At 43.1% G+C, this 27,332-nt stretch overlaps 1 protein-coding gene and 3 pseudogenes across 1 annotated transcript in view; 2 read left to right on the top strand and 2 right to left on the bottom strand.

Moving 5' to 3' along the window:
- The window catches only part of LOC136527936 (protein DECREASED SIZE EXCLUSION LIMIT 1-like), an 81,747-nt gene extending 60,596 nt beyond the window's left edge, over positions 1-21,151 (top strand). The window contains exons 13-14 of the mRNA XM_066520802.1: positions 17,721-17,793; positions 20,923-21,151. Coding sequence (XP_066376899.1) covers positions 17,721-17,783 — 63 coding nt within the window. The 3' untranslated portion in view covers positions 17,784-17,793; positions 20,923-21,151. The remainder of the gene's footprint in view (positions 1-17,720; positions 17,794-20,922) is intronic.
- On the bottom strand, positions 6,812-14,687 carry LOC136528541 (uncharacterized; annotated as a pseudogene).
- Positions 17,968-21,034, top strand: LOC136527937 (zinc finger BED domain-containing protein RICESLEEPER 2-like; annotated as a pseudogene).
- A 523-nt stretch (positions 21,152-21,674) lies between the features above and the next one.
- Positions 21,675-22,321, bottom strand: LOC136525394 (uncharacterized; annotated as a pseudogene).
- Positions 22,322-27,332: the final 5,011 nt, after the last annotated feature.

The following is a 27,332-nucleotide window of genomic DNA, read 5'->3' as shown; positions in this document are numbered from 1 at the left end:
TATAGTACCCATACCAGCATCATTACATCTGGTATCAGATTCAGTTCGGTCCAATTCGTTCCCACCCTAATGCACCCTGTTCCGCATTCTGAGTCGCCAATCATACTGGCTCACGAGCACCGTACCCACCTACAAGTGACGATGAAGGTTGAAGATCAGCTCACGTTGATTCTCACCAAGCTTGATGCGCAATCAAAGGGGATTTCCGAGAACAACCATTGCCTTCGCGAGGTTCATGAGTCGGTGGCCGAGCTTACTGCCGCGAAGGCCGTGTTCGAGTGCTGGAGGCCCAAGGTCGATGGCCAGGTTGTAGATCTGCACGACTGCGTCGACAACCTTCGCCAACAACTCGACAAGCTCAAGTCTACTTCCAATCTAGCTACTCCTCATCATGCTCACGCTAGATCCGCTTCACTCAAGGTGCTGGGGTCCGCTCATCTGGTCCCGTCCTCTCCGAAGGCGGCATCTGGGCCAATTGGCCATGGCGATGAAACCCACCACCGGAGTGATGGTTCAGGGGTCGTCTACACCCTCGAACCACCTCCAACCAATGGTACGCAAAATGGATCCCCTCGTCCTCATCCTCACTTTGGTTTTGCATTCCATCATCATCCTTCATACGGCTCCTGTTCTCATATGAGTCCTGCTATGCCTTAGTTGGATTTTCCTAAATTTAGCGGTACCAGTCCCAAGTTCTAGATTAAGCAATGTGATACCTATTTTGATCTGTATGAGGTTCCTCCTGAAAATTGGGTCAAGTTAGCCACCATAAATTTCATTGGAACCGCTGCTTTATGGATGCAAACCATAGAGCTTAATCTTAAGAAATGTACCTGGGACCATCTCTGTCAATTGGTAGTGGATCGATTTGATAGGGATCAGTTTAATCACTTTATTCGCCAATTTTTCCATGCGAAGCAAACTGGAACTATGGTAGAATATATCACCCTGTTTGATGATCTCATGCATCAGTTGCTTGCCCATGATCCACTTGTTAATCCTGCTATACTCACTAGCAAATTCATAGATGGTCTCAAACCTGAAATTAGAGCAGCTCTTTTATTACACAAACCCAAAGACCTCGATACTACGAGCTCTCTTGCCATTTTGCAGGAAGAAGTCCTAGCTGGACCTGTCGTCCATGATTTCAAAAAACTGGACAGTTCTAGCTCTCACAAAGCCGCCATCAGGGCCACAACAACTTCTGGGACAGTTTCAGCTTAGCCTTGGATTGCTAAACCATTAGTTTCTGAACCAATTGCCAAGCCTGATGAGAAGCTATCTGCATTGATGACTTACAGGAAAGCTAGAGGACTCTGTTTCAAGTGTGGTGGCAAATGGGGACGCCAACACAAGTGTCCAAATACCGTTCCACTAAATGTCATAGAAGAAGTTTGGCAATTCTTGGGCAACTCTATTGATTGCTCTAATGAAACTACTTCTAATTCAGATCCTGATGAACTGATGGCTCTTTCAGACCAGGCTGTTAAAGGCACTTGTGAATCTCACACACTGAAGATTCATGCTTATATTCATCAGAAACCTGCTATCATTCTTGTGGACTCTAGTAGTTCTCACAATTTCATTAGTGAGCACATGGTAGCAGATTTGTATCCCTGGACTAGCTTAAAACATTCCATGTCAGTCAAGGTAGCTGATGGTGCCACTCTTGTCTGCTCCCATGAGGTGGTCAATTGCTCTTGGACAGCCCAAGGAGTCATGTTTACTACAACCTTCAAAATTCTGCCTCTGCAGTGCTATGATGCTATATTAGGCATGGAATGGCTTGAAACTTTCAGTCCTATGCAAATCCAATGGAAGAAGAAGTGGCTTAGTTTCAACCACCAGAATTCTACTATTCGGCTACATGGGGTTCAAGATGCTGGGGCTACTGTTAATGAGATCACCTTGAATCAGCTCATAGCAATGGAGAAACAAGATTCAGTTTGGGGTATTGTGGAGATATATTCTATTGAACAGTCCGCTGAAACAGTTGCACAGATAGTACCACTTGAAATTCAAGAGTTAGTCACTCAGTTTGCTGATTTATTTGATGAGCCTTCTGGTACTCCTCTCCACAACACTCTCACACATTCCATTCCTTTGCTTCTTGGAGTTCAACCCTTCAGACTTAAACCATACAGATACACTCCATCTCAGAAGGACGAGATTGAAAAGCAGGTAGCTCATTTGCTGAAATCCAACATGATACAAGAAAGTACCAGTCCATTTGCCTCTCCTACCCTTTTGGTCAAAAAGAAATCTGGTGAATGGCGCCTATGTGTTGACTATAGAAGGCTCAATGCTTATACAGTCAAAAATAAATTTCCTATGCCAATCGTTGAAGAACTTTTTGAGGAGCTATATGGAGTTGCATGGTTCACCACTTTAGACTTAAGGTCTGGCTTCCACCAAATCTCAGTCAAGCCTGAAGATCAGTACAAGACAGCATTTCAAACCCATCATGGTCACTATGAGTACTTGGTCATGCCATATGGTCTCACAGGTGCACCAGCCACCTTCCAAACTATTATGAATCATGTTTTAGCTCCACTACTGAGAAAATGTGTTGTGGTGTTCATCGACGACATATTGATTTATAGCTAGACCTATACAGAACATGTGTACCATGTCCAACTGGTCTTTTAGTTGCTCTAGAACCATCAGTTCAAAGTTCGGCTGTCTAAGTGTTCATTTGCTCAACAAAAACTCTCTTATCTAGGTCATGTTCTCAGTCCTAATGGAGTTTCTACTAACCCAGCCAAAATTAGAGATGTTCAGACTTGGCCTTCACCCCAATCTGTCAAAGATGTCAGAAGCTTTCTAGGTTTAGTCGGCTATTATAGGCGATTTGTAAAAAAGTTTGGTATGATAGCCAGACTACTTATTGATCTTCTTAAAAAGGGCAAGGTCTTTCTCTGGATGGCTATCTGTGAAGAGGCTTTTCAACTGCTCAAGAAGTCGCTGATCTCTGCTCCAGTTCTTGCACTTCCCAATTTTGCAAAGCCATTTGTCATTGAAACCGATGCATCTGACACAGGCATTGGGGCAATTTTGCAACAGGATGGACATCTGATTGCTTATGTTAGCAAAGCTTTAGGGTCCAAGACACAAGGGTTGTCCACGTATGAGAAGGAAAGTTTGGCTATTTTGCTGGCCATAGATCAGTGGAAGGCTTATTTGCAACCTGTAGAGTTTGTCATCCACACCGATCACAAGAGCCTCACCCATCTCTCTGATCAGTGCCTCCACACATATTGGCAACAAAAAGTGTTGACAAAGTTGATGAGTTACCAATATAAGATTAGTTACAAGAAGGGCACCACCAATTCCACCGCCGACGCCTTGTCACGAGCTCCACATCCTACTGTTGATCTCAATGCTCTTACTGTGGCTCAACCACTGTGGCTGCAAGACTTACAGCTCAGCTATGATCACAATGCAGTTGCACAACAGATGCTCAGCTCACTAGCTCTCCAAAACCCCTCGGGCAACTTCAGTCTACAAAATGGTATCATCAAATACAAAGGGTTAATTTGGTTGGGGCACTCTACTGACTTTCAGAGTAAGGTAACTGAATAGCTGCATGCTACCCCAATCGATGGCCATTCTGGGTTCTTGGTCACCTACCATAGAGTGAGTAAACTCTTCTCCTGGCCACATATGAAGACTACTATCAAGGTCTTTGTATCGGAATGTGCTGTATGTCAACAGGCTAAAGCTGGACGTGTTCCTTATCCCAGGTTGCTCCAACCTTTGCTTGTGCCATCTCAAGCATGGACAGTGGTAACCATGGACTTTATTGAAGGACTCCCAATTTTGTTAGGCTATAACTGTATCTTAGTGGTGGTTGACAAGTTTTCAAAGTATTCTCACTTTGTGAAGCTCAAACACCCTTTTTCTGCAATCACTGTGGCGCAACAGTATATGGAACATATTTACAAGCTTCATGGTATGCCTACAGCCATAGTTTCAGACAGGGATACGATTTTTACCAGTCTTCTATGGAAGTAGCTATTCAAACTTACTGGTACTCAATTGTGCATGAGCTTAGCTTACCATCCGCAAAGTGATGGGCAGACCGAGCGGGTCAATCAGTGTATTGAAACTTATCTATGATGTTTTATACAAGCCTGTCCTCACAAATGGTCCTAGTGGTTGCACTTGGCGGAGTTCTAGTACAATACTTGCTACCATTCTTCTTTGCACCATTCACCATTTGAAGTGTTGTATGGTCATCAACCCAATCACTTTGGCATTGACCCAGATCAAGACTGCCCTATTCCCGATCTTGATCAGTGGCTTCAACAGAGGAAATTAGTTACTTCTATCCTTCAACAACATCTGTTGCGTGCCCAGCAACGGATGAAGCACCAAACTGATAAACACCACAGTGAACATGAGTTTTAGGTGGGTGACCGTGTCTGGCTCAAGCTTCAACCATATGCTCAAGGCTCAGTTGTCTCCCGGGTTAGCCCCAAACTCGCTTTCAGATACTTCGGGCCTTATGAAGTGGAAGCTAAAATTGGTGCTGTCACTTACAAGCTAAAATTACCTCCAGGCTCTTCAGTGCATGATGTTTTCCATGTTTCCCTCTTGAAGCCTGTCAAAGGTACCGGTGTTAGTGCCTTCTCCCCATTACCAGCAGATCTTCCTTTTGTGCAGACTCCACAATTGATCTTGGATCACCGGGCCATTACAAGACACAACCGTATCTACCATCAACTGTTGATCAAGTGGGTGGATTTACCAGCTGAGATGGCCACCTGGGAAGATGAAGATGATTTGCTTTAGTGCTTTCTAGAGTTCACGGCTTGGGGACAAGCCGTTGCTAATGAAGGAGGTGATGTCACGGTTTGGCCCGCTGACAAGCTACAAAGCCTGAGAAGCCCAAAGCCGAAGAGGGAAAGGATGCCCAACGTGAAATATGCTGGCCCAGAATGGGTGACCAGTAGGTCCATTACATCGGGTGAGCCCGCTGTCCAGCAACAGCTGTAAGCAAGGGGGTAGAAATGGGGAACGGGAGTCTGGTTGTTTTTCGTCTTGGTTGGCGTCGGATTTAGGCGGCGAGCTACGGCTCGAGTTGGCTGGCGGCAACCTTGCCCACCGGAACTTGTAAACTCCATACTATCTAGTTCTAAATCAAACTCATATAGTACCCATACCAGCATCGTTACACTCTGTGTTGGATGTCCAGCTGGTATACATTATGTCGGCAACACAGATCCCCCAAGAGGTAATAACTCAGGTGGACAAACGTCGGCGCTCATTCCTTTGGGCTGGCAACAAGGATTTCTCAGTCGGAAAATGCCTCGTCGCCTGGCCAACCGTCTACACCACCAAGGATTTGGGTGGGCTCGGGATTAGGGATTTTGGCACACACAACATCTGTCTGCTTCTAAACCTCATCCACCGCCTTCACCGCACGGACTCGTCAGTCTGGGCAAACTGGATCAAGGAAAAGGTTGACATTACAAACATGCAAGGAGATAACCTAGGTCATCACTGGGACCTCCTCAAGTCTTCTAGACTGATGTCTGGACCGGAGATGAAGCACTCGAAGATCGCTTTCCACGGCTCTTCTCCCATTGCATCAGAAAGGCGTGCACTGTACAACAAGCGATCACGTCCAACCTTCAGGGATGCTTTGTGAACCACCTATCAACCCAGGCCCAACTCGAACTCCAGCAGCTAAACATTATACTTCAACAATCGCAGTTATCAGAATAGCCGGACACGAGGCTATTGGCTTTTAGCCGCACCAAGGATAAACTGGACACTTTGGCTATCTACAGATTGCTCAAGGCACAAGGATAGGAAAATGATCCCACATCATCCTTCATCTGGAAGAACGCTACGCCACCACGGGTACAGATGTGCTTCTGGCTCCTCCTCAAAGGTAGAATCCAATTCTGATCCAACCTATTCTGTAAAAAGGTTATTGACTCTCCAAACTGCCTTATCTGCGGCGTGAATCAAGAGACACATGATCACTTAATCTTCCAATGCCCCATAGCTGTTCAGTTCTGGTCATAAATCAGACTATAGTCAAGCAGTAACCTCTAGTGCAACAACTGGCACAACATTCAGAAGATCAGAGGCATTCCTAATGACAAGTACAGTGCGTTTGTAACACTGTGCTGCTGGCAGTTATGGAAAAGATGGAATGCCCTTGTCTTTAGAGAAGAGCAAATCACTATCAGGCAGCTGATTCTGCTGTGCAAAGCGGAAGCAAACCTCTGGAGAGCTAGGATGCCAAAGAAAAGTAAAAGAGTCATAGAAGAGTGGACCAAAGTTCTTGACCTTTCGGTGAACTTGAATCCAATGTAATCTATGTTTTCTACTATAGCGAAAACCTCCTGCACAAATCTCTTGTAATCATGTAAGATGAGCTACATTCAAAAAATCAGGTGGGGATTAATCCCCCCGTTTAAGCTTTCAAAAAAAAGAGTCTGTCTACGCAACAACCATGTGTTTCAACAAAAGGTAGCACATGGTTGTTTGCTAGCTATAAAACACACAATTTGTAACAGAGGAAAAACCATGTGTTTTAGCACAAGCTAGCACATGGTTGTTGGTTGCTTGCATAACACATGATTTTCAAGAGAGAAGAAACCATGTATTTTAGCACAAGGTAGCACACGTTTTTAAAGAAGGTCCACTTAGAGGAAATCTGTTATAATTTCTGTGCAACCAAAGTTGGCCCATTAACATTGGAGTCACTGAGCCATGAGACGAAATAAAAATAGAGTTTCCTTGGTTATAGCACTATACCCGAGAAATTTTATCCATTGACGGTGTGCCTAGAAGATTAGTCAATCAAATCTAGCTGATGAACAACATTTTTACTAGGAAATAAAGGCTTCCCAGTCAACACCTCAGCAAATATGCATCCAATGCTCCAAATGTCAATAGCCAGTGTATACTGCATTATTTGGGGATAACAAAATTAAAAGCACATTCAAATTATAGACATTTTGGCAATAATTTATATAAAAAGCAAGCATTCTTAATAGTAAGAAATGCTTATTTGATCATTGTAAAGCTGGAATTCAGCAGGTTATTGGTTCCCACTTTCTATTTGTGCATAATAGGGACAAAAAAAGGTAAATATCAATCCGATTGATCCATGCATACAGAACCAAACTGCAGAAATTGCAACCTATTGTTCAAGCAAGCACAAATTGCAAAACAAAATGCATCAATTAGTAGTTTCTAGAACTGCAATTCAGTTCTGCAAGCAACACTCTTTCGACACAGTATAATTATAACATGAAATGTGCTTAGAAGCTATTAATTTGCCATAATAAAACAAGAGCATTTGTTTGTCATAATTTTAACATTCACCCTGTGTACACACGTAATGATTCATGAAGATATTTCTGACAGTTTAAAAAAGTACATGAGAGCGTAAAAGGGAACAATCCAGTAGCTATGAACTTTTCACCTCATATATGCACTTGACAAATGCCACTGCCATTGTCAATTTGTTATTATGTTAACCGCACTATGCCTATGGCTATGAGACTATGGTAGAATGCGCCTATTAGTCAGCACTTGGTAGATAAGACAAAAAGGCACAAAATGGAACAAACCCAAAGGAGAGTTCTGCATAAACCCCCCATGTGGTCACTTGGATTTTGAAAGGGTTCAACAGTAAAATGCAGAAAATTTCCTTTTTCTGACAATCTTTCTAGAACAGAATACAATGCAGAGAAACCAGGAAAGAGAGGGGGGGGGGCTGACATATATGTCACACATGAATTAACTTATCAACTGCAATCTGCAATTAGGGGCACTCTACAAAATTAAACACAATTTTTTTCTAAATACCACTCTACAAAATTATAGCATGCTACAAAAGAACATGATGTTCAAAACTCAAGAAAATCTTGCTAAAAAAACTGACGAAAATCACCTCTTCAATGTCATCATTGCTGTATATCCCATATCGAAATGCCTGACTCAGATTATTAGCAAGTGCTGCCACATCATAGTCTCTGTCACGGAAGTCGTCATCATCGCTATCCCTCCCACGATCATGTAGAGAAGTTGGACGGCTGCAGCATAAAACATTAGCCAACGGTTAGGAAGAAATATACAAGTTACCACAGAGAAATCACAAGTGTTTTAGCAGTGTACACAAGAATAAGAAAGCCCAGGATGGGAAAAAAGCATACCCACATGCCCAATGGTAAACGTTCTCCACCTCATTGCGTTTGACCAGGACATCTGTTTGCCATACAACCCACTCGCTGCTCTCCTATAAACACAAGTTTATAAATGTAAATGAGTATGACACAATAGTTCCAAATTGTTGGCCAAAGATGAAACAGAAATTAGAAATACCTGCAAGTGACTATGTATCATGCTGTTACTATTTCCCAATTGAATGAGCTTATTCGCTATTCGAGTTATGTGTCCAATATTCCCAATTCTTGGAGGTTCTTTCCCTTCTGACGGTAACATTGGCTACAAACACAAGGCACAATCAAAATACTGGCGACATAGCCCAGCAAAGAAAAAACAAGATGACAAGTATCAAGAAATAGATTTACCCCATTAGACTCCACTAGCAGAGATGGACCTTTTTCAGCGGCAAGGACTTTACCGACAAGGCCGCAGTCATTAAGGATATGGTCAGTCCATTGATTTCTTTTAACCTCAAGGCAAGAAACAATAATGTTCTCAACATGATAATGCAAAAATTTATTATAAGGGTACCTGCAGCACTAGGCAATGTATGAGGATTTGCCATTAACAGTGATCGTTAAGGAATAAAACACACAGTAGCCCACTTATAGAAAAAATAAATCGATGCAGTGCTTTATCACTGATTGGTTTATTAGCTCCTTCTCAGCAATTTCGCTACCAATTGTTAGCAAAACAGAGACGGACTCTACAATCTAAAAGAAACAGAAGTATAATTTATTAAAATAAAATAGACAGGAAAGGGCTCTGAAGAGACACGTTGAATGAAGGAAACGATTAATTGGACCTTCTGAGCCTGGCCTAACTGCAGAGTTATGCAAGGTGGACAGCAGTTGAGGCCATCAAACTCAGATTGAAAGCATATCTCTCTCAGAAATTGACCAAACGTGATTACAGAGTTATGCAAGATGTGATTACAGGTATACTGGTAAGTCCTCGGGAAGGCAATCAAGCATTTCATATTTTCATTAAACATGCCAGGTGTGCACATGACAAGGAGAATGTGTGTGACAGAAAGCAAGGGTGTAACAAGTGAAAAGCATATAAACAATACAAGTAGCATTAAGTAGAAAGAATCAAGCACAGAGCACTCACCTAAACTCTCCAGCATACCATCAACTATTTTTGGACTGGCTGTGATCAGCGTCCCGTGAGTTAAGTTGCTTCTAAATGCTTGGTATGAGGCTGATGCTAGTCTTTTTGGGGTCCAACAAAGATATACACACTGACAATGAATGAACCAGAATAGATTTTGGTCTTGACTCTTCAAGAGCGTGACGAAACAACCTACCAACAAAACTGATACCAGGAACAAGCAAAGAAAAATGAACATAATAATAGCTGACAAAGGAAGCGATATGATGCACAAAAGTTGCATTTTCTGATTGCACAAAAATTAAATGAAAAGGACAAACCTTGGGCTGCATATTTTTGCAGCAAGAGCAGGAGAGGCGCATCGAGTTACGGAGGAAAGGATTTTAGCAGCATTTGCATGCACTTCAGGAGAGTCCTGTTTGATCAAGGCAACATAGATATATGAGCCCTTTACTAGAAATATATACAAAAAAACATATGAATTCTACTGAGACAACAAACCAACCTCCATAACCACTGCAAGTACAGCATAATAATGACATTTTTCGCAAAAACGCAGGAGAGTTGCGGTTCATTATTATTAAGAAGAAAATGCAGGACAAGAACCCAAACACCCACACACTCTACACACACCAAAGCTTAATAATGACATGGTTTAGTGCCCAACAAATGTCGTACAACACTATGTTACTGAGTGATCAAGTGTACTTACTGATGAGCTAAATTTATCCACAATCATTTTCAGTACATCTGTGTTCTCTAACCAATGCAATGTATCCACGAAATTCGAGTATATGGTTTCATCAGCGCCAATCAATCTCATCAACACCTGTTTTACAATCGATTTGATGACCAACACCAACCAAAGGCACTCACCAAACTAGACGGGGAATGAGTTCAATAACTACTTACCTCCATTACTGATGTGATACCAATGAGGTCGACAAGCTGGACAACAATATTTGGATGCTCCTACAAAAAGGTAAAATAAAAAAGACAAGTAAACATAAATTGGAATGTACACAAATGACACCATCTTTCCAGCATAGCATCCAAAGAACATGAAAAAATGATTAAGTGTAATGCATTATATCGATGAAATTACTACGAAACAAAATATTTACTCACACATAATGAGATGTTCTCGGTGAAAAAATGCACAATGATTATGATCTTCAAAAATTACAAAACAAGAACATGAAAATTGCATGTTTCAAATAGTGCAAATACTACATGTTGTTAATGCAATTATACTGTATATGTATATAAATACAGAATCCAGCTTATGAATGTGGAGCCTGCTCACAAAGAGTGATGAATTTACATAGCTGGTTTGGAGTAACAAAAATAGCAGCAAGTTCACAAAATTCAGGGCTGGACATACATACCTCGACATTATCCTCTTGGTTACTCCAGGTGAATTGCACTTTGTGCCTCAAGACACTGCCTGCATGTTTAGCGGACCGAGTGATTCAGAACAACAAAATTGTGAACAAAAACAAAAACAACCAAACCACCGCATTATTGCTGTTGTTCCTCACCTTCTTTTACTAGTCCTAGCAGAACTAGTAGAACTGCCTCAAGACGCTGCCTGCATGATGAATTCACTATGGCATCAGAACAAATCACAATAAACAGAAATGAAATATGTTGTCACAAATCACAAATAACAATTTTTTCTATGGAAGGACAAGGACAAAAAATATTGTCTACGCTAGCACAAATCACAAATCACAATAAATAGAAATGAAATGTGTTGACACAAATCACAAATAACAATTTTTTTTCTATGGAAAGACAAGGACAATGTCTGTGCTTGCACAAATCACAAACCACAATAAACAGAAATGAAATGTGTTAGCACAAATCATAGATAACCACAATAAACATCAAATGGTAGCATTGATCCCATTGACCCCGAAGCAACAGAACACTGAGGACATAGAAATCAAAGATGATCAACAGATGGAAATCAAAATTTATCAATCAAAAGGAGGGATGCAGTCAATTTTAGCAGCCAATTAATTTATGTAATTTATTTAATGAACAGGATGTTACAATCTTAAATTAAATTATGCCCAGAACTACAATTGCATATGCTGAGAACTAAAATTGCAGTGCTCAATAGCTGCAATTTACATTGTTGGTGATTGTAGTTGTGTAACCAAATGTTTTACTTGTCTGGTTTTCATGAACAACATATATTATTAGTAACAGAGCACTTGTTACCCTGTTCATTGTGATCAATTGAGTATTCTGTATGTGAGAAAATTCTCTATCAAACAAAAAACAACCATCACCAGTACTATTGTAGCTATTGTCAGTACGCCATTTGTGATAAAAATACAAGGACACGGTGAGCTGCTGCTCAAACATACAGAAATCACAACTGAACGCTAAAAGTTTTTTTGAGCCTCTGCTTGGTATACTTACACATATGAGAGCGAATGCACCACCTCCTGCATGTCATCAGGGTTGAAGCCTATGTTATCATGCAGCATGGGATAAGTCATCAGGGTTGTTGTGGTTGGCCTTGAAGTCACCTGGCAAAAAAACATGCACTTAGATCATCAAATCAGCTAGAATGGCTGTAAATATTTACACAGAAAAAGACAGACTGCAAAAAAAAGCAAAAACAATAGCCACTAAAATCATCTAGCAGAAAAAAACGAGGCAAATGGTTCAACACTAGCTTATTGCATATACTCAAAACTACAATTGCGCTGCTAGATACTTGCAATTTACATTATTGCTGACTGCAATTATGTAACCAAATCTTGTGTTCATGAACACAAAATATTAATAGGATCAAAAGCAATACAACTACCATTCATGTGGCTGGTGGTTTTGTAGCTTTCTAAGGACAAGGACAAAAATGAGGTGTGTGTCAGCAGAAATCACAAGAAAACTTCTAGAGGGTTGTGGACTTTCAGCATAAAAGTGCTCTAAACCACGACTAATTCAGTGGACTACTCCCCTCTAGATGAAAACTTCTAGAGGGGAGTAGTATCCTACCATCAACTTCTGTGAAACTTCTAGCAATTGTAATCCCGCATGACTTCAGCATGGGCTCTGCATCATAGTTGCTTCTTTGTAGTACCTACCCAATTTGACATGAAAAAAAAGTTTAAGAAAACCACACCTACCAATAAGGCAATAACCCAACTTTCTAGAACCAATTGTTATTGTTATATATAATAATAATAATAAATTTTGGAAAGTGATGACCTCTGAAGCGTGCTCAAAGCTTTAGTGTATCTTTATAAAGGCAGAAGTCTGCATAACTGGTAAACACCCTGGGTATATAATAGACCAATATTGAGTGAAAGTCCACTCTGGGTTGCACGAAAACTAGAATGAAACCATCTATAGCCCACTACACCACCACCCAGGTCAACAAAGTTGGAAGGATTATTGTGGAAGAATGATTTCCTTACTAATAGGCAACCCCTGCATGCAAAAAGGGACAACAGTTGAAACATCATCAACAACTACAGTGAACTCGTTTTTAACTTGAGATAGAGCACCAATTGTGAACATGCTCTTCTCACCATCATATGCAAAATCTTTATTTGCAAGTTCAGCAGCCTTAGTTTGCTGCAGTTTTTCGATCACTTTTCTTCCTGACCCTTTGCGATCAACCGGTGTATCATCTTCATACTTTAAATTGATCTGCAACCAGTACAAGGACAAGGATTAGAGATGCACATAATAATGATAGAAGTAATCTCCAGCATCCATGAGAGAAACTTTGAAGTGATTTGTTATCAGTTTTATCTGCTGCCCCTTTCTACCAAAGCCATTCCTCTGGACCGGACTGATAAAACATTTTAGGTCATTACATATCTGCATGACACACTAAGAAAAGGTTCGACAAAACCCCTTAACTCAGTCATGATATATATACCTTGCTAAGGACTAAAACACTTTAGTCCTATTCCATTCCCATATAACTCAACGTGCTAAGGAAAACACATTAACTGTGGTTGATATATATTACATTCCCATATAGTAGCAGGTGCACGCCGTCCGAGCAAGGAACCATGAACACAGATGAACATCTGCCTGCTGCTAATAGAGCTGATGCGCCACGCACCCCTAGCAGCTCATGTCTCCATTCTCAGCAAAAAAGCATAAGAGAAGCTCCTGTCTCTGAAATAGCCAACCTACTGCAAAAAATGAACTCATCGCCAAACAAAACTCATAGACAACAATAGCTGATCAGACTTCCTATTTGTGGTTGCAATAAACTTCACCTCCCCAATCCAACATTAATCCAACCCACTCCTAGCATCCAATCCACAGGAACAGTTCACCAAACCCAAACCCCAACACAGTACATCCACAATAATTATGAAAATAAGTAAAAACAGAGATATCTCCAAACAGAGAGATGACACAGAGCAGAGGAGGTAGGGCAGGGGACGACGCGTTGTGTGCATGTGAAACTAGTAAGAGATCTCCATGGAGAAGTTTGTAGTCTAGAAGCTCCACGAGGTCGAAGCCTGCAGCAGCTGCCAAACCGCTACCTCAGCCTGTGCCGCAGCCGCATCCAGACGAAAACCAATGGTCACAACCAGGGTTTGCCATAGCCCATACCACAACCAAATCCAACCGCGCTCGACATTCCGCCGCTGCAGCTCGCCCTGCGCGCTCTCGCCGTCACGCCGCTGCAGCTCACCCCGCGCTCTTGCCATCCCGCAGCCGCAGCTTGCACAAAGGACCACGGAAGTAAGCGGCTACTAACTTACAATTTCAAGTAGCATAAACAAAATTGAGTTGCTCAGTGCTAGTATCATGATTGTAGAGACACAATCACAGAAATAAGAAATCAGAGCATGTAAAGGCAAACCATTGCATGTGCAAGTAAGAATTTCTTCCGGACATAGTTCTAGCTCCGTTTGAAAGTCAAGATTAAGCGGTGGGGGAGGAATGGAGAGAGTTGGAAATACCACGTTCTGGACAGGAATTTCATCGAACACCGTGGTGGAGTCTGTCAAGGGCGAGATGAGCAGAGGAGGTAGCCTGCTTTTCTCGTTGAGCCGGCTAGAGCGGTGCTGCCAAGGACAGGATAGATAGTCATGTGCGATGGCCGATGGAGATGCCGCCAGAGACCTCGGGCAGCTCCTTGCCCGCTCCATATCGTGCCGCGCCCAGCGCGTCAACACACCTCTGGGCTCCAGCCCCTCCTCCCGGGCGAGCGCCGAGGGCACGAACAATGCATTGTGTGCGTGTGCGGCGAAGAGCCAGATCGCGAGGACTGGGCAGCAGCGGTCGCGGTTGAGCGAGCCCGGGGCCCCACCGGTGCCGCACGTCGCTGCCACGCCACCGACCAGCTCGGCCAAGAGGTCGAGGTGGTAGGGAGAGGTGCTCTCGGCCATCGGCACCGGTTTAGACCGGCTCCACGCAATGCCCCACGGGTGTCGCTGGGCCTCAGGAAACAGAGGAACATAGATCTACAATCGGTGGGCAAGGAGGACGAGAGCGACGACGAACTCAAGGGGGAAAGCGGCGAACTCATGTACCTCCAGAGCTCGAGCAATGGCAGACGAGAGGGAAGCGACGCGCAGAGACGTGGAGGGTGTGGAGCGGCGAGGTCGCTGGTATAATCGCCGCGACGCCGAGACAATCATTGGCCGCCGGGACGAACCCCTTTTCCCCTCTCGCCGGGACGATGGGGAAATGAGACAGCAAGAAAACGATAGGCGTGACTTCCAATTTCAAACAGTAACGCTCAGCGTGGGCTCGGCAAATCAGCGTCGCAAGGCAAACGGGCACAACCAGACGTCAATTCTTCATCCAGCGGACAGAAAATTCATGTGCCAACAAAACAAAAAACACACATGTGTTGTATAGCATTCCTGAAAAAAAACGCTTCATTCACTGATGCTTGTGTGTTGCTATTGAGATGATAAAAAACACACAATAAAAGGACATGAAAAATGTATGGGTGCTTTGAGACCACCCAACACTACAATCTATCTAATCTTAGCAACATTGAGACATGTCAAGATATGTAAAATGTAGCTATACACTGAGACTTTAGACTAAACTTTAGTGCGAGAGACCGCGATCGAAGCCACAATTACATGAAAGATCCAATCTTCCATAAATTTAGATTGTCTACTATGGGTGCTCTAAGCATTACATACACTAAACAAAATTCTCAAACTATATAGAATTAGGTCGATGGGTTATCCTCTTAGACATATATGAAATATTCAAATACAAAATCCTGGCACTATATGTAATTTGAACTGGCCCATGAGTTGTGAGAATTGCAGCCACAGTTGCCAGCTACACTTTCGAACTCTGAAACTGCTTAACATCTCAAAATACAAAATGACAACATGTTATTCCTTGCTGTAGTAGATGGGAATTTTGAGTGAGCTTATGAAGCCCTTGATGCCATCCAACCTGATATGCAACAGTAGAAATTTGCATTAATCAAAAGATAAAGGTTCAAAGCTTGCAGAAACGGTGGAGCGTATCCTAGCACCAAACTCCAAAATATATATCTTGTATTTCAGAGTTTGGTGCACACCAGAGCAAGGGCCAAGGGATGAGGGTAGGGGACCTTACACGTCAAAACTTGCATTTGACAGGATCATTGCGTTGCATAAGCTTTTTATGTGCTCCTACAGCAAATACCGCACCACACCTAACACATTAGACTCACCTAGGTCAAGCTACTAGTTCATATCCCTTTTTTGTACAACCAAAGGAAAAACAAAGTCCTAAACTACTCTAAGTGTCTCTCAACGCCAAACGACACTTAGAACTAGTCTGTCCTTAACATTGTCGTCCATTCTTTGAAAATCGAAATGATTTCCATCAATAGGGGCATGAAAACCATTGATTGCCCAATCAATCACTATTATCGTTACCTAACTCAATTGCCTCTACAAAACACACGTTAGTCACAATAATATTATGTCATCATTAATCACCGAAATCCACTAGGGGCCTACATGCTTTCAGATTGACCTTGCAAACTAGACTTGTGTAGGAGCCCTTTCTAATCACCGAAGAGGCTGCATCACTTATCTTGTGCATAGAGTGCTAATGCGGTTATGAAAGGGGTGAAGTTGTTATCCGACCGTTAGTTTAATTCTGCATTTGTTTCGGCTAGGATTTGCAATTGAGTTTTACAAATAACTATTCACCGCCCCCAATCTAGTCAGCCACCTCGATCCTACACTTACATGGTTGTCTAGATTATGTATTTGATGTGCATTTGAGATATAGATGAAGTTAGCAAGGAAAAATTGATTCAAAGATATGTTTATTATTAATTTTCCCAATTTAGTTATTGATGAAAAATAGAAATGCATACTTGAAAACTTCTTGAAGAACTTGAGATTACAGGAGAGAAAATATTTACTATAAACGATTTTAGAGCTAATAACTTCATGCCAATAATAGAAGAGACTAAAAAGTTCTAAAAGACTTTGGAGGCTACGTACAAGTCTAGATCTTGCCATGCATAAGGATAAAATCATGGCAAGTTTGGGAAAAAAAGAATAAAGTAGATATTTAGCTCACCATGAAATATGTTGAAGTGTAGAATATTTTAGAATTATTATATTTTTCTGGAGTGTTTGGATAGTTGCCACTTAGCACCAATCCAACGGTTATGTGACACTAAATATTGGGGTTGCTTCCACCACACAAAGCGAATTTAAGAGAAGCCATTGGAAGAATGGTATTGGTAACCACCGTGCAGAGTTAGTGTGTTATGCCATAGGATATGGCATGAGATAAGTAGGGAGTGGTAGGGTAGCCAGCCCTTTATGTAGAGAATCATCTCCCATATTTGTGTTGGTGGGTATAGGGTCCAAAGTAAGTCGTATCACAAAGATTTAGTGCCACTTCTAAAGAAGTCAGTGACTAGGGAGCCAATTTGTCAACAAGTTAAGAAGCATAAGTTTGCATTTGAATGACATAGAATGTGTGGTTCACACCATATATTGACTGTCAGCATAAATATTTGTGGGAAAATGATGGATTTCATCAATTCCGCGATGACTTTTAGAATGTGATTATAAATGATATAAATAAACAATCGATGTAGAGCGGCTGCGAGTGGATCATCGCCATGGCCGCCTCCATCGATGTAGAGCGGAGCTGTTATGCTATTAGCGGGGAGAGGATGCAACACGCACGCGCCGCCAAGCCACTCGAGTGGCTTGGATTCAAGCAGTTGGAACGTGGAAAGTTGTTATATCTACAGGTGCGGCCCAAGCCTAGGCGATGAGATGGGGACCTGCCGATCTACTGCCCCGCCCTACCGCTGTCACGCCACCGACCCGCCCTGCTCCTCGCGGCAATTTGCCTGTTAAAATTTAAAGGTTTCTTAGTCAAATTGCTGATTAGATAGCTTATATACTAACTTTGGGATATCTATATTATAGGCGTACGCTCCTACTGTCCAGTTCACTTTGATGCGTTCCACTGATCCACTTTGTGCTTGTTGATCTGACACAGGTTTGTAAATCTGAACCTGTTACTGTTTATATATACTGAAACTATTACTGTTCACCTATTGCTATTTAAAGTGCACCTTTGTTTAGTTCACCTGTTAGTCTATTACTATTTATACTGAACTTTTATTCCTTATCATGAACAGTCGTACATCATTTATCGTAAAATATTTGTGCCATGGAGAGGGTTTCATCAGCTCTAGAAATGATGGACGATAGTCGTGATGCTATGTCAACCGATCAATCAAGCCAGTCAGCCAAAAGAAGGGCTAAGGTCTAGGATTACGTTGACTCGGAAGTGGTAGATGGCAAAGAGAAGGCTATTTGCAAATACTGCAAGATCCACTTATCTTCTGTGCCAGGGAGAGGAAATTCTCATCTGAACAGGCATATTGGCTTTCATTGCCAAGACATCCCACAAGAGGCTAGAGATAGATTCTTAGCAACCTTGAAGTCAAAGTCAACTGATGGAGAGCATCATGTCTTTGACCCTGTTGTCTTCTGACGTTTGATAGCCAAGTATTTTGTTAGAGCAGATGTTACATTTCGAAAGGCAGATGATCCAAGCTGGGTAGAGCTATTGAACTACTGCCAGCCATCATTTAGAGTAGTCGGTTGTCAGACTGTCCATTCAGATTGTCTTTTGCTCTATGAAGAGGAGAAGCTACAGTTGGCTGACAAGAATAGAAAGTTGAAATCCCATGTCAGTTTGACTACTGATCTATGGTCCTAACCAAAACTTGGGGTATCTTGGTGTCACAACACATTTTACTGATGAAGACTTTGAGCTCCAAAAGAAAATCATTGCATTCAAGCAGATTTCTTTCCCGCACAACTCATATGCCGTGCAAGACGGCATCACCTCTTGTTTGTTGGAGTGGAACTTGGTTGACCAACAACAAAGCAATGAAATGTTTTTCAAAGCAATGAAAGATCTAAGAGAGGCATTAGGTGCTGAAATGTTTTTCAAAGGTGAACACTTCCATGTGAGATGCACAATACATGTGCTGAATATCATGGTCCAGTCAGGCTTGCAGGTGATTCCACATGCAGTTGGTAGAATCCGGGACATCATCAAAGTCGTAACTTCTACACCATCTCGCATGCAAACCTTCAATTCAATTGTTCAAGCATTGGGGCTGAAAAGCAAGTCAAGGCTAGTGCTAGATGTTCAGCACCGTTGGAATTCAACTTTTGATATGTTGAACGAAGCCTTGAAGTACAAGGTTTGCCTGTGTTTATTCCTTTGGATGAGCATTCTTCAAGTCAAGGTACAAGTGAGTCTAGTACAAGTTCTTCGGGAAAAAGCCGAATAGAGTTTGCATTTGCTCAGTTTGAATCTCGAAACTCAAGGTCTCATGCTGAAAGATCAGAATTGGATACATATTTAGAGGACCCTATAGTTTTCGTGAGGTCAGATGAGAACTTCAATGTCCTTGCTTGGTGGAAGAAGAATTCTGATGTGTTCCCAATCTTATCTCTGATGGCTAGAGATTTCCCTGCTATCCCGGTTAGCACGGTGTCATCAGAGTCAGCTTTTAGTGGAGCTGGAAGGATTCTTGGGGAAAACAGAACATCACTTGCTCCAGAAACACTTGAAGTGTTAACATAATGTACCTAGGTTCAGAAAGAGAAATCCCTTAGGCTTCGTTTGGATGTAGATATTGGAGGGCTTGGAATTGAATTGGGTTGAATACCAAATCAGACTAGTTTTGGAAATGGATACAATACCAAAGGTATTGTTTGGATGCAGATGAAATTGCTAGATAGAATTCAACTGAGTGGCAAATACCAATTCATGTTTGGATATCCATATCATCAAATTGGAATTGACAGACGACATCTCATCCCCTTTGCCACCCGTGGAGCGCAGCCTGCCAGCGGAGGAAGCCAGGGAGCAGCGGCAAGGCCTGCCGGCGATGGAGGCAGGAAGGGGCGGCGCGGCCCGTCGGCGATGGAGGTAGGGAGGGGCGGTGCGGCCCGACGGCGATGGAGGCAGGGAGGGGCGGCGCGGCCCGCCGGTGAGGAAGGCAGGGAGAGGCGGCGTGGCCCGCTGGCGAGGGAGGCAGGGAGCGCCGGCGACGCCGCCGGCGATGGAGGCAGGGAGGGGCGGCGTGGCCCGCCGGCGATGGAGACAGGGAGGGGCGGCGCGGCCCGCCGGCGAGGGAGGCAGGGAGCGGTGGCGCAGCTTCTCGTGTCGAAGACGAAGGGGGTGAGAGAGAGACGCGGGGGATGGGGGCGACGCGATTCCAGCGAATACGGAGGGGCTCAGCTCGGTATCAAGGGTGAAGGGGTGAGAGCGGGACCAATACCGGTTGGTATTGAGTTTCATTTCCAATTCCAAATTCCATGACATCCAAACAGCGGCATTTGGAGTTAGCAATTCCAATTCCGAATTCTGAGTCTCAATACCTACTTCCAAACGCAACCTTAGTATTTTATTTCGTTTATTTCTGAACTGAATCAGAAGCCATGTCCAGGGTAGGTCTATGTTTCAGTTCTGTACTTTTTTGTTTACAAGCTGAACTGCTAAGCCATGTCCAGGGTAGTAACTTAGAGTAACTTCTATGTGCTAGTTCTTCTTGTCATGTACTGGTATTGCTGATATTTTACGTTTATTTATACCGAAACTGTAAGTCTAATCTAATATAGAAAATGGGCTAGCTTTTTCCAAGCTTCTATCGATTACTATTTTACTGCCCCCTAAAATTATCTGTTAGTCTTACTTTGAAACTGAACATTTACAGTCCAAGAATCTCTGCACAAGGATAACTTGTGGCCGGAGCTTATTCCTCAGTTGAAACTAGTGATCCAGAGCAGCAATCTAATTAGTCCCCTTTGAAACTTCTATGTGCAGTGCATGTTCTTGACTCTTGAGCTGGTTCCCTTCCCTGTCTTGTGTACATGGCCACAAGAGTCAAGACTGCACATGGCCAGATAGTATATGCAGGTAATTATGCCCCTTTTGATGCTCAGAAAAAAATTTGCAGAAGAATGTAGTGTTCATGTTTGCATTATTTCAGAGAAATTCCATTTCATAGCTGGGATGCAAATGTAGTGTTCATGTTTGTGTTTCAATCAACCATATCGACTTGGTGCCTTGCTCATACTGAACTCTATCAGTGTGTTTCAGGTCCCAGTGCTGAAGTGTTCATCCATTTGAAGGATCCAAGATGTGAAGAAAATGCCCAAAATAAAGACATCTGCATGAGACTATTCTTAATTTAAGTCAATTTGCATGGGAAAATTGTAATAGATGAAGAACCTGGTGGATGTATCTTATAGTTTATTTTTATTTATGAGCTACTCCTATGATCTGTTTAGTAGCAGCACGTTGCCAATTCTTAGTAGCAGTACTACATGCTAATTGTTTGGGAAAGCCCTTGAGAAGGCCCTTTCAGTGCCTAGTAGCAACACGTTGCTAGTGGCAGCACATGTTTGTGAAGGCGTAGGCCCTTGGGCTCAAAATAGGATCGGAGTGGATTAGGATACTGTGAAATTATGGATTGCATTGGATTGAGTCGAATCAAATCAGTGAGGGCTGGAGTGGAATTGGACCAGTCAATAATAAACTAGGATCGGAGTGGGGCCGAATCCTGATCCATTGTCAGTCGTAGAAGGCAGAGGCAAAGAAAGAACTAGAGATATGCAGGTAAACCGTTGTTGGGAACGATTCAAATCTGATGCATCGGTTGCCACAATTCTTAAGTCTCACCAGCATGAATTTGACATAATGACAACGCAATTGAAAATTTGACTCTTTGAATACTAAATTTGAACAAAACTCAGCAAAAAGTAGTAATGCAGCCTTAACAGACTAGGAGTAATTTGGTAAACGGAGACACCTACGTTTTCTACTGTTCGCCGATGAATTGCTCGTGAAGATCAAACATAACAAAGAAAAAGGGCTAGGAAAACAACAGGAAAAAGAACAATCTCCTTGGTCACTGCAAGGCGACGGTCTCGAAGATCGCCAGCCCATCGACGACGCTCCCAGCCTTCTCGCGCAGCAGCCGGTGCTCCCGCAACGGCCACTCCTTCTTGGCGTCGGCCAGCCACGCCCGCCTCAACGCCGCCGCGTCTTCGCCGCCGGCGCCGGCCTCGGGGACGTTGGCTGCCGAGGCGCTGCTGCCCCCGGCGGCACCCGACGACGGAGCCGAGGTGGTACCGTCCAAGGTGCCATCGAACGGCGCCTCGCAGAAAGCCAGTGTGGTCACGAGCCTCTCCACCGGCCACTTCTTCGCGGCCGCGTCCAGCAACGCCACCACGTTGCCGCCGCCAGTTGCGGAGGCGCTGGCCCCTCTGGCGGCCACCGACGACGGAGCCGAGGTGCCGTCGAGTGGCGCCTCGCAGAAGGCCATCGTGGCCACGAGCTTCTCCACCGGCCACTTCTTCGTGGCTGCGTCCAGCAGCGCCACCACATTGCCGCCGCCCGTTGCGGAGGAGCTGTACCCTGCGGCACCCGACGACGGTGCCGAGGTGCCGTCGAGCGGCGCCTCGCAGAAGGCCATCGTGGCAACGAGCTTCTCCATCGGCCACTTCTTCGTGGCTGCGGCCAGCAGCGCCACCACGTCGCCGCCGCCGGTTGCGGAGGCGCCGTAGTACCCGGTGGCCCCCGACGGAGCCAAGGTGCCGTCGAGCGGTGCCTCGCAGAAGGCCATCATGGCCACGAGCTTCTCCATGGCCGCCGCCGCTACGGTGAGCTGGTTCGAGTTCGATCGATTGGTTTTGGTAGGGAATCAAACGCAGGCGGCAGGCGGCGTTTATATTTATGGGCGCCGTAGCTTGCCGACTTGGTTTCCCGCTCGGACATAGGCCGCGAGATCGTGCAGGAGTCTAGTCGGAAACAGGCAGAGAGCCATGGAGACATCGCCCGCTTGGGTGTCTTGGCGAAGGAGCTTCAGTGCTTCACATCTTGTAGTGAGCAGAGCACGCACCAGTCGCGGGCGACATTCTCTGCTATACTGTAGGTATTTATATTGTAGTACTATATATACACGTAGGTCGACAACACAACACTGGTGGGGTTTGTTAGTGCGATTAAACTCCCTGATGCAAATGACCATGGCGTCGATGAATGTCCGTGCCTTATACTCATCAGAAAAAAATTCAGCATGGACCATCCCTACAAAAACACGGTCGGGACGTGTGGTTGACGTGGCCCACCTACCAGCAGCACAATCCGCACGACGTCCTAGTAGGGATGATCCTCACCCGTGTAATATTTAGATGATACTATTATGAATTATCTCAACCGAAAACGCTTCATTGCTCAACAACATGGGACGGGTACTTTTGATCAACTCTGTGTTGGATGTCCAGCTGGTATACATTATGTCGGCAACACAGATCCCCCAAGAGGTAATAACTCAGGTGGACAAACGTCGGCGCTCATTCCTTTGGGCTGGCAACAAGGATTTCTCAGCCGGAAAATGCCTCGTCGCCTGGCCAACCGTCTGCACCACCAAGTTCTTCTGGACTGATGTCTGGACCGGAGATGAAGCACTCGAAGATCGCTTTCCACGGCTCTTCTCCCATTGCATCAGAAAGGCGTGCACTGTACAGCAAGCGATCACGTCCAACCTTCAGGGATGCTTTGTGAACCGCCTGTCAACCCAGGCCCAACTCGAACTCCAGCAGCTAAACGTTATACTTCAGCAATCGCTGTTATCAGAACAGCCGGACACGAGGCTATTGGCTTTCAGCCGCACCAAGGATAAACTGGACACTTTGGCTATCTACAGATTGCTCAAGGCACAAGGGCAGGAAAATGATCCCACATCATCCTTCATCTGGAAGAACGCTGCGCCACCACGGGTACAGATGTGCTTCTGGCTCCTCCTCAAAGGTAGAATCCAATGCCGATCCAACCTATTCTGTAAAAAGATTGTTGACTCTCCAAACTGCCTTGTCTGTGGTGCGGATCAAGAGACACCTGATCACTTAATCTTCCAATGCCCCATAGCTGTTCAGTTCTGGTCACAAATCGGACTATAGTCAAGCAGTAACCTCCAATGTAACAACTGGCACAACATTCAGAAGATCAGAGGCATTCCTAATGACCAGTACAGTGCGTTTGTAACACTGCTACTGGCAGTTATGGAAAAGATGGAATGCCTTTGTCTTCAGAGAAGAGCAAATCACTATCAGGCAGCTGATTCTGCTGTGCAAAGCGGAAGCAAATCTCTGGAGAGCTAGGATGCCAAAGAAAAGTAAAAGAGTCATAGAAGAGTGGACCAAAGTTCTTGACCTTTCAGTGAACTCGAATCCAATGTAATTTATGTTTTCTACTCTAGTGAAAACCTCCTGTACAAATCTCTTGTAATCATGTAAGATGAGCTACATTCAATAAAATCAGGTGGGGATTAATCCCCCCGTTGAAGCTTTAAAAAAAAACGCTTCATTCACTGATGCTTGTGTGTTGCTATGGAGATAATAAAAATACACACAATAAAAGGACACACAATAAAAGGACATGAAAAATGTATGGGTGTTTTGAGACCACCCCACACTACAATCTATCTAATCTTAGCAACATTGAGACATGTCAAGATATGTAAAATGTAGCTGTACACTGAGACTTTAGACTAAACTTTAGTGCGAGAGACCGCGATCGAAGCCACATGCACGTGAAAGATCCAATCTTCCACAAATTTAGATTGTCTACTATGGGTGCTCTAAGCATTACATACACTAAACAAAATTCTCAAACTATATAGAATTAGGTCGATGGATTATCCTGATAGACATATATGAAAATATGAAATATTCAAATACAAAATCCTGGCACTATATGTAATTTGACCTGGCCCATGAGTTGTGAGAATTGCAGCCACAGTTGCCGGCTACACTTTCGAACTCTGAAACTGCTTAACTTCTCAAAATACAAAATGACAACATGTTATTCCTTGTTGTAGTAGATGGGATTTTTGAGTGAGCTTATGAAGCCCTTGATGCCATCCAACCTGATATGCAACAGTAGAAATTTGCATTAATCAAAAGATAAAGGTTCAAAGCTTGCAGAAACAGTGGAGCGTATCCTAGCACCAAACTCCAAAATATATATCTTGTATTTCGGAGTTTGGTGCACACCAGAGCAAGGGCCAAGGGATGAGGGTAGGGGACCTTACACGTCAAAACTTGCACTTGACAGGATCATTGCGTTGCATAAGCTTTTTATGTGCTCCTATAGCAAATACCGCACCGCACCTAACACATTAGACTCACCTAGGTCAAGCTACTAGTTCATACCCCCTTTTTTGTACGACCAAAGGAAAAACAAAGTCCTAAACTACTCTAAATGTCTCTCAACGCCAAACGACACTTAGAACTAGTCTATCCTTAACCTTGTCGTCCATCATTTGAAAACCAAAACGATTTCCATCAATAGGGGCATGAAAACCATTGATTGCCCAATCAATCACTATTATCGTGACCTAACTCAAATTGCTTCTGCAAAACACACGTTAGTTACAATAATATTATGTCATCATTAATCATCGAAACCCACTAGGGGCCTACATGCTTTTCAGATTGACCTTGCAAACTAGACTTGTGTAGGAGCCCTTTCTAATCACCCAAGAGGCTGCATCACTTATCTTGTGCATAGAGTGCTAATGTGGTTATGAAAGGGGTGAAGTTGTTATCCGACCATTAGTTTAATTCTGCATTTGTTTCGGCTAGGATTTGCAATTAAGTTTTACAAATAACTATTCACCACCCCAATCTAGTCAGCCACCTCGATCCTACACTTACATGGTTGTCTAGATTATGTATTTGATGTACATTTGAGATATAGATGAAGTTCGCAAGGTAAATTTGATTCAAAGATATGTTTATTATTAATTTTCCCAATTTAGTTATTGATGAAAAATAGAAATGCATACTTGAAAGCTTCTTGAAGAACTTGAGATTACAGGAGAGAAAATATTTACTATAAACGATTTTAGAGCTAATAACTTCATGCCAATAATAGAAGAGACTAAAAAGTTCTAAAAGACTTTGGAGGCTACGTACAAGTCTAGATCTTGTCATGCATAAGGATAAAATCATGGCAAGTTTGGGAAAAAAGAATAAAGTAGATATTTAGCTCACCATGAAATATGTTGAAGTGTAGAATATTTTAGAATTATTATATTTTTCTGGAGTGTTTGGATAGTTGCCACTTAGCACCAATCCAACGGTTATGTGACACTAAATATTGGGGTTGCTTCCACCACACAAAGCGAATTTAAGAGAAGTCATTGGAAGAATGGTATTGGTAACCACCGTGCAGAGTTAGCGTGTCATGCCATAGGATATGGCATGAGATAAGTAGGGAGTGGTAGGGTAGCCAGCCCTTTATGTAGAGAATCATCTCCCATATTTGTGTTGGTGGGTATAGGGTCCAAAGTAAGTCGTATCACAAAGATTTAGTGCCACTTCTAAAGAAGCCAGTGACTAGGGAGCCAATTTGTCAACAAGTTAAGAAGCATAAGTTTGCATTTGAATGACATAGAATGTGTAGTTCACACCATATATTGACTGTCAGCTTATTTGTGGGAAAATGATGAATTTCATCAATTCCGCGATGACTTTTAGAATGTGATTATAAATGATATAAATAAACAATCGAATTGAGTTTTATCTTCTTATGAATTCAAATTGTGATGGATTAGGACTAAATAATGGATTAGATCTGACCAAAATTTGATCAATTGAGGAGTGCTGTTTGGATTCTGGTTCTATCGTTGTGATTTGCTGGTCAATGTTCCGGGCACGGCATGGGATGCTCGACCAGGATTTTGGGCTATGCAATTTGCTAGTTTCGGTTATGCATGTGCCATCACAATTCACAGCGATGACCTACTCAGTTTGGCTGTCTGGTAGTGCTCACATACTACTCTGCACACGCTCCCTTGATCATGTAGGGTTTTGGGATACAAATTTTTGTGGAATTTGGGAGAGGCGATTGTTAATGCTTGAGGCTCTTAAGATTCTGGGGGCTTTGACTTTGATTACAGTTGATGGGCTATCAGCTTTGTCCCCCCTCCGGTTCTTAGAACTTAAGATGTTGATTGGTCAGAACACAGTAACAATTGGAAACTACCATCCACACAGTGTGTGGGAAGAGCAAGATGATTGGGCAATCCCAAAGTTTCATGAATCTTGTCCGGGTCTTGTCAAGTAATTTTTAGTCACCCTTGTGGTTTAATCTGTATATTTTTATTCATTACAATGCAAATTCACATGTTGTGTAACATGTATTCTGTTCAATCTGTTGTAACACGTTTTAATTTCTTCTTAAAATTGAAAGGATTTAGGCCGAGAGTTGATGTTATGATGAGGACTGGTATGTCAAGGGTCCTACATTAGAGCAAGGCTAATAATATAGCCGGCAGGCTGGTTCTAAGGATCTTTGTAGCCTTCTCTCATCCCACCCATATAATAGTTAGCTCTTCGCTATTAATACATATTCCACTTATCTCTCTTACAAAGTTTCTCGATTCTTCTGTCTAAGCCGGCTATAAGCTTACAACCTACTTTTCTTCTCCCTCCTCTACC

Source organism: Miscanthus floridulus, chromosome 19 (assembly GCF_019320115.1).
Source record: "Miscanthus floridulus cultivar M001 chromosome 19, ASM1932011v1, whole genome shotgun sequence".
Taxonomy (NCBI): Eukaryota; Viridiplantae; Streptophyta; class Magnoliopsida; order Poales; family Poaceae; genus Miscanthus; species Miscanthus floridulus.
Note: the sequence above shows the minus strand (reverse complement) of the source record. Positions and strands in the feature narration are given on the sequence as shown.